This window comes from Amblyomma americanum, chromosome 9, assembly GCF_052857255.1.
Source record: "Amblyomma americanum isolate KBUSLIRL-KWMA chromosome 9, ASM5285725v1, whole genome shotgun sequence".
Taxonomy (NCBI): Eukaryota; Metazoa; Arthropoda; class Arachnida; order Ixodida; family Ixodidae; genus Amblyomma; species Amblyomma americanum.
In genome coordinates, this window is record NC_135505.1 from 67,275,160 (window position 1) to 67,283,638 (window position 8,479).

The 8,479-nt window shown below is 41.9% G+C and overlaps 1 protein-coding gene across 2 annotated transcripts; it reads left to right on the top strand.

Annotated features, from left to right (window-relative positions):
* Nucleotides 1–4,412: 4,412 nt before the first annotated feature.
* On the top strand, nucleotides 4,413–6,969 carry LOC144103815 (uncharacterized). Of its 2 annotated transcripts, none has more exons than XM_077636514.1 (4): nucleotides 4,413–4,474; nucleotides 5,151–5,210; nucleotides 5,971–6,025; nucleotides 6,753–6,969. In XM_077636514.1, the coding sequence occupies exons 1-4, from the start codon at nucleotides 4,422–4,424 to the stop codon at nucleotides 6,885–6,887; spliced, it is 303 nt and encodes a 100-aa protein (XP_077492640.1). In that variant the 5' UTR covers nucleotides 4,413–4,421; the 3' UTR covers nucleotides 6,888–6,969. The 2 variants fall into 2 exon arrangements, with proteins under 2 accessions (XP_077492640.1, XP_077492641.1); XM_077636515.1 differs by having other exon boundaries at nucleotides 5,151–5,185.
* Nucleotides 6,970–8,479: the final 1,510 nt, after the last annotated feature.

The window sequence follows — 8,479 nt, forward strand, 5'->3', positions numbered from 1 at the left end:
AACTACGGTTCAGATTTCTGTGGCCTACTGCGAAGTAATATTTTCGTTCTTTGGGTGAGGTAGTTAATGAAGAATCACTGATTTGCCATCTGGCATAATTACAGGCTGTAACTTAGCTAAAGTAAATAGTGGAGTCTATTAGCTTTAATAAACCTTATCATATTACTCTTAGCATGGTTTGTTAGTCATAAGAAGAGCTGTTCCTCCCTAGCAACTGTAAGAGTAAGTAAAGAAAAAAATATTTCTTGGGGCTGCTCATTGGTTTTGTGCCAGTCTGAAGGGTTTTTTCTTTCTTGGCTTGTAATGCTACTTATTAGCAGCTGATATAGCATTTATTTAGTTTTTTAGTTTTATTAAGCAGCTCAGGGAGCAATTTTCAGCTAATGTAAAAGGTTTCAGGGATGTTTAGAAATAGGTTTTGATCTGGGGAGCCCATTTCGTGCGCTTAGTTCAAAGTAGCTGCTTTGAATGTTCAAGTCTCTATAAATAATAAGAATGCAGGGAGAATGAATGCGCCTTATTTCCTCAATGTCTAATGCCTTTATTTGTTGTTACTTTGTCTTGCGATTGGTTTGCGACTTTCACGCAGGCTCTCACTTCCTATCGGTTTTCTCTCAGCCCTTCCTTCACTGAATTTTACCCTGTTTGATCGCTCAAAAAAAGCAGAATGCGTCGCGATCTATAAAAAAGGTTGATTGCTTCTCTCAAAAAGAATACAGAATAAACTTTGGTAAATTTTCTGGAACACTAAGCTATCCGGCTATCACGAAATTCTCGAAAAAAAAACGGCGACATGTAACCGAACAGAATCTGAAATCATGAAATGCAGCTAATTAATAATGCTGCTTTTTCAGACATGTGCACGATGCGAGAAGTCTAAAGGACGCAAAAATACCGAAAAAAAGCAATAGGCGATGAACGTCCAGCGCTTGCTATCTTAAAAAAGATCACCATAATCAGCGTGGGCACAGCAGGTCTGGCTGAGTTCTGAGGTTTCTAAGATGCTGAATCGTCTTGTTTTTTGTGTTGTCTATATTGCTACTAAGATTAATTTATTCACTTTCCGGCAATGTATGATATACAGGACAGCCCAAGGCTGTTTCACTGACGCATGCTCCTCGGGGCTCATCATGATTTCGATGCATTTGATATGCTTGCGTTACAAAATCATTCGTCTTCAACTGCTTGTTAACGGTGACGGGCTCAGGACTGCTTGCCGAAAAATGCGAACTTAGAATGCCTTTTTTTTCGACGCAGAGTGTGAAAAACCACAAATTAACCTAAAATGCTTAGGCAGGCGAGCTGGGTCTCTTCACCCATTTAACAATTAATGAGAGAGCGAATACTTATTTACGATCAAGTGCACATAAATGAGGTCCTGCTATCAATGCAAATTGCAAACATGTCAATGATTATCTCCGAACTCGGATTCACGCAGATCTCATTAGGCAAAAAGGTCATACATAGAAATAAAGGAAACACTATGGCAGGTCAGTACAACTTCATTTTCAAAAGCGCTGAAAATAAGGGCAGTAGGAGTTGGCAGGAGCCTAGGTTTTGGCGCCGTTATTATTGAAGGCCTACTAATATATGCGGGTCTCAAAGCTAAAACGGAACACAAAATCAAAAGAGAAGCATGATCACGCCTAAGTATCTTTTTATCCCGAATTATCTATAATTTAAAACTCTATAATCATAATTTGTTCGGTTCTGGTGGTAGGGTCAGGAGCTCTCTTGCTTTCGGTGGAAAGAACCTAAATTCAAAGGTAACGCACAACTGGCATAATTATCAAAGTTAATCAAAAAGCGCAAGGTAACCGACATAAGAAACTTTAATATAGAGAGAACCGAGCGTGCTAAAAAAAGAGGTAGCCTAAAAGTGTTAAAGAGGAAACTAGGCTTGGGAAAACCAGACGTATCGGTTGAAAAAGAGGGCAATCTCAATGGCAGTATGCATAAGGTGGTTAAACTAGCCGAAAATTCTACACAAGTCGATACAGTAGCTAGTGTAATCATGTGATTAATGAAGAGGCAGTAGCGCATAACATTAGGACAGCCGGCCAGCAAAATAAAAGGCATTAAAGAAACCGTTACAGCAATGAAAAGGAGGAAATCAGCTGTTGATGATCAGGTAAGGGCAGATGGGATTAAGGATCGAGGGGATATTGTGCTATAAAAACTAGCCACCCAGTATACGCAATGCCTTATGACTTCGAGAATACCAGAAGCTTTGAAGACGCCAACATTAGCTTAAACGATTAGAAAGGTGATGCCAAGGACACGAAAAACTACAGACTGATATTCTTACTGCTGGTTACCTATAAGATATTTACTGAGATACTCGGTTTTAGAGTCAGGCAACCTTAGGCCTCAATCAAAAGATCTGGCAGGCCTTCGTAAAGGAAAATGAACACTCACTATCAATCAGGTGATAAAGAAATGTGCCGAATATAACCAGCCCCTCTAGTATCATTTAGTGATTACACGAAAAACAATTAACTGAGTGGAAAGGTCAGCAGTCATGCTGGCATTACAGATTAATGCTTTGGAGTAGCCTTATAGAGAAATGCTGCAAAAATGTCTATAACAGCTGCGCAGGTACCATTGTCCACCATAATGTGAGAAATAATGTTCATCTAAGGAAGGGTGTCAGGCCGGGAGACAAAAATGTCTCCAGTGCTATTCACTGCTGTTTACTGGAGGTATTCAGAATCGTGGATTTAGATGAGGAAAGGTTAAAAGTTATTGAAGAATACGAAAGTAATCTGCAATTCGCTGATTACATTATCTAGCTAAGCAACTCGGGAGATCAGCTGCAAGGATGATAAATGACTTACACAGGGAGGGTAGAAAAGTGGGTCCGAATTTATTATACAGAAAACTGAAGAAATATTTAACAGTTTCGGAAGCACACAGCAGTTAAGAATTGGTTTCGAGGAACTGTAAGTTGCAAAGGAATACGTATACATAGGGTAGGTAGTGACTGCCGATATTGGTCACGATAGTGAAATTATTAAAAAGTAAGGCTGGAGTGCATCGAAATTAGCACGCTAACGCAGATCATGAATGGCAGTTCACGAATATTCGTCAAGAGAAAAGTGTACAGCAACTGTATCTTACCGATACTCACCTATAGGGCACAAACGTGGAAGCTAACGGAACGAATTCTGCTTAAAATAAGGACAACGCTGCAAAATATCGAAAGGAATGTAATAGCTGTAACGTTGAGTCAAGGCAAGAGGACGGAGGTCGTCAGGGAACATGGGCGGGTTAGTTACATCCTAGTTGAAATGGAGAGAAAGAAATGGGCCTGGGCAGGGCAGGTAATGCGAGGGCAAGATGGTTCTTTAAGTTAACTGACTGGAATCCAAGAGAAGGCCAGCGTAGCAGAGGGCGGCTGAGAGTTATGTGGGAGGATCGCATTAAATTTTTGAGGGGATAGGGAGTCTGTAGATGGCTTGGGTTAGTTTGGTAGTGGGGTTAACGGGACAGGCCTTTGCCCATGGGTGGGAGTAATTAGGCTGAAAATGAAGATGAATTGGACAACATTTAAAACAGTGGCGTCAAGAATGAAGTCTTTAAAGATTAAATTTCCTATCAGTTAGAAAACTGTCAGGTAAATTCCTTTCACAAGCGTAGGGTGTATATAATTGCCTTTTTCACTTGCTTTTTGTGACAGAAAGCGCTCAAAATAAAAAAAATCTACCACGCAACCACAGTGCTGCTTTATCGTTCCTAAGGCGTCTTAAGGGACAAAATTTGCATTTCTCCAGAACTCGGTCCTCGATGGGACTCTGCTTGAGCACTGCGCCGTAAATATCCTGTAGCAGCTATCGCGTGGCAGCTTACCAAATTCACGCTAAAGACTTGTCACAGCTCGGGAATCTGACTGAATTATATTTCCGAAAAAAAATTCCAATCCCAACAAATAACGGCACAAAGAAAAAACCAATAATGGCCAGGAGGAAGCAAATAAGTCATATAAATTCGGATGGAGTTTTGACGCGATCAGCATATTTGAATATTTGCATCTTTATTTCAATATCTAATAAAAAATAGACTTCTCTTCAAAGACATCTGAAAGAGCATTACTGTAGATACATTTTACATTGAAATTCTATTAATATTGCTCACTCAGATGTTCGAAGATTCATTCTGGTGCGTAAATTAAAGTTACCCGCTGTTTTGAGATTACTAAGATACTGAATCACGCGTTGTGCTTCACTGAAATCCTTTCTAACACGAGAAGACGGATTGAGAAATAATTTTCCTTGCACCACTCAGGAGATTATTCGCGGAAAATGAAGGTCAGCAGCATAGCTTTAAATATGAGCCTTGCACTCTGGGGAGATTCAAACTATATCACAGTAGAAGTGATGTCTCGGACTTTTATGCTGCGAAGTGTGGCTGAGGATATACAGATGGAAGTCGTACTTCTCTGCCTGAGTCTGGCTGTTTTTTGTAGCTTCTCTGAGTAAGACTATATATACTTATAATTCGTCCTTTCAGCCTAGTGTTGCGGTGTTTTCTATTTAACACAATGGGCTTCTTTGCGGGAGCTATGTGGTTGTTTGAAACCAGCGTGCACCGTAAGCAGCATGCAAACGTAAGATGTGCGTTGAAGTACCAGTACTTTAATGTTAACAGTATGTTGTGTGTCCTGGAAAGTACCTTTCCAGCAATCCAATATTATCATTATCTACAACCTGGCCACTCCCATACCTGGAAAATTGCCTCCGTAAATTATGCTCAGTTATCCCTTTTATCTCACCCGCCCTTGAATATTTCCTTTTCCTATTGTCGGCAGGAAAGTGCGCACCTAATTTTTTTCCCTAACCAGCGCCGCGCTCGTACTTTCTGTCAATGCACTTTCTTTCATTTTAATTTCTGCAGCTGGCTGTGCTGTCGTCAATTAAATAACAATGCTTTTCACCAGCATAGACTCTTCTTCCTATCAGGAATCCCCATTGTATTAAGAAAGTTGTTAAAAACGTCGTTTAGTAGGAACAACATCGCGAATGGAAGTGCAGTTTTTTATGATGCAATCCACTTTGCAATTACAAAGTAACAGATTTTCGGCTGTTAATACATATCGTTATTCGCTATCTGTTCAATCTTTCTTTCGGATAATCCTCTCTTGTCTTTTTCAGATGCGGACTTCCACCAGAAGCAATGCCATCCGGAGGTACCACTTGTGTAGGCAGCAAAGTGTAATTTTTCACCCCGTTATATGCGTTATTCAGCATTACTTTGCAGTTATGAAAGGCTGAGTGACAAGAGGGAAAGTGGAAGACTCCTTTCCACCGATTGGAGAAGTCTTTTCGCTGCGTGTTCTCTCTGCTCACTCCTGCGTGGAGAGAAGTTTTACCAAAACTATTCTTTGCAATATCTTATCTCACCAAAACTTTTGTGCATGTTAAAAACGTGAACATGCTCAAGCCCTATTCGACAATCGATCCTAAATTTTATTCTGGGGAAATCACCGTAAGACTTGTTCATTTTGCTTTTTTTGCCTTGAAACATACAGTTACGTGTTCAAGAATGATCAGCGCCTCCTTTGTGGGCATTAACCCATTGAGGCTAACGCGTTTTACTTTTAAGGCAGAGCTCAAGTTCCAGTTTGCTGACTTTTCTCTGAAGCCTGCTGCCACTTGAAAATGAGCCTTAAACCGAAACCGAAGTATTAGCTGGCCTAGTTCGCACTTTCCCTTGCCCCTCTAGATTGACAATTGGAAAAGCAATTTAGGCAACTTTAGAGCATACATGAATTTTCTTATTGCTCTTACCACGCTGTCAGCACTGAAATAAAAGGCTCAGTGAACTGCTTTGGCATGCTGTCCGGCCGAGGCTTTTTCGTGCGAGAGGAAAACGTGAATACACCTCTAGATACGAGGGGTAGAGGTATTCATAGTATGCTTGAACTGAACGTTTCCTCAGACATTGATATTTGCTATTAACTTTCATTTTCAGGTGCGGTAACCCACCTCCGCGTCCTCGACCCACTCTTAGAACATGTATGCCTCAGGTGAGCATAAACCAAACTTTCATTATTTAAGAGGAGTGTGATTAAACGGCTGCTCTAGAGGCGAGTGGCCAGCGTCCACTGCATTGCTCGGAAGATTTATACTATGAGGGGAAATTTTATAGTCTTCATGCACACTGTGTGATTTTTAGGGTCCCGCCTTTCAAATACAAAGAGACACTGGCTTCATAGTCTTTCACGGAGCACAGGCAGTGTAGTCTCTACATCTAGCCAGAGCAGTCTTCACCATCTCACCAAAACTTAAATTTTGCCATCAGAAAAATTATCAGAATACGTGCAGCCTCAAACAACATGAGGTGAAAGTGTTCAAATGAATGCAACCCGCAGCAAACGCCTGGAGGAATGTAAAAAGAAAACTGCTAAAATTTGTCGAAAAGTTTTCTTTTTTTAATACCTGAAAACCTGAGTTACAGTAGTTACAAACTGATATTTAGACACCCGATGAAGACCCAAAAATCGAGTAACAGGTTCTAATATTGTGGCTGCTAGAGCAATAAAATAAATTCTGCTCCCAAGCCTCTGCCTAGCTCTACTAAACTATTAAATTAATAAAAGAAAAGAGCTCATCTATTTCACACAATGACGGTGCTCCCGCTGTCCTCATTCCGGCTGGCCCAGGCAGCCATGTGCAATTATAGGAGCATGAGGAGTAAGATGGCTTTGCCACAAAAAAAGAACGATTTTACCGCTGTCTGCCTGTTTTTTTCAGTGCCCTCAAGGACGAGGACGCTACCGAACACCATGCGGCAATTCCTGCTCTTGCCGTGTACACATAAATGATCCTCATAGCCGTCTCCACTGCGTAGCGTTGAGAGACGGGAAGCCACCAGCAGGATTCGTGTAGACATCAGCGTGAAAACATAAGGCACAGTGCGCACCGCTTAGTTGTGTGCAACATTGACCTCTTGAATAAAATGGGAACAGATGTAAGGAACAAATGGAACTTTGCTATTTTGTTTATTGACTATTAGTGATATAAGCTGAGGTGAGTATTTCGGCGCGTTGTGTTCGCGTAAGTAATCTAAAATATTGTGTACTTGGGGGACGGAGAAGGGGGGGGGGGGGGTAATTTAAACCCGCGAAGTGACTCTCACTATGAAGAGTGCCGTAGCGAAAGGCTCTGAAATAATATAGACCATATTTGGCTCTCAAAAATGTGTTGACTTTTCGCAGCACAATGGTGCGCTTGTATTCCACCTTCATTGAAATGTGACCGCGTATTCCAAAAAAAATGAAAGCAAAAAGATGGAAAGAAAATGGTATATTTAAAATATACAGAAGAAGCACAAAGTTCATATTCTTACGCATACACGGTAGTGATGTATGCATAATGCATCAGAAGAAGAAGTGCTGTTCGTATTACTGGAGTTAACATCACAAACAAATTACAAATCCTCGCTAAGAGCAATGACGTTGGCTTCTTTAAATACGTGGCCCAGTTTCAAGGTTTCTGTACTGTGAGACGAATCGTCAAAAGAATGCTTATACACGACACATTCTCCAGTCCGGCAAAATAAACCTGGGCTTGCACCGGTTCATAAGGATGTACTGTTGAACCAGTGAGCAGATTTTACAGACTCCTTGGCAAGTGCCGAAAGGTCGGTTTAAGTAATATCGCCGAGCACCGCATTATCATCGATGAGGCTACGTTGCCGTGTGGCAGCGCATATACAGCGTATCCCCGACGGAAGGAGCAGCCATTATGAATCAGTTCACTGAAATGCTTGCCGCATATCTCATAAAGCCGTCGACAAGCCCATGTGCATCGTCGCTGGTTGTTGTTAGAAAGGGCTAACCCTGTGTTTCTCTTACATTAGAGAAAACCTAATGAAGTCACCAAACACGATGTATGGCCGCTGCTCAGGATCGCCGACGCGCTAGACCAACTTAGAAAAGCCTGACAATTGCCGTCACTGGATCTCAGAAGTGGTTATTGATAGATAAAAGTGGACGAGAGACCGGGAGAAGGCGGCTTTACTGCCGTCGGATGCCTCGTACGAGCTTTTGGGTGCTACCGTTCTCTCTGTGCTCAGCGCCCGCCAGATTTCACCGCATAATGGACGCTGTTCTCTCGAGCTTGATGTGGAAGTTGTTTCCGTCTACATGGACGATGTTTTTACAGCGATAGCTGTTGGGCGGCCGTCCTTGACTTTCTCTTCGCCGTCGGCGTAACCGGTGGGTGCGTGAATGCCGTATAACTTGGGTCGCATAAGTCTACGAGTGGCTCGGTTTGGAACAGCCGCCTGCCAGTGCAGGGGTGCATCTCTTCACCAATACACCAATGCGCCAGAAATATATCCCCAAAACTAAACGCATTAACAGCTTTGCTGAACACAGCGTTACACAGCCCTTATCGTCCTGTGGGTTTTTTTTTTTGCTTAGGCACAGATCAAATGGGTACCAACACCGAGCAAAATCGTTCGCGGTCGCGTTCTC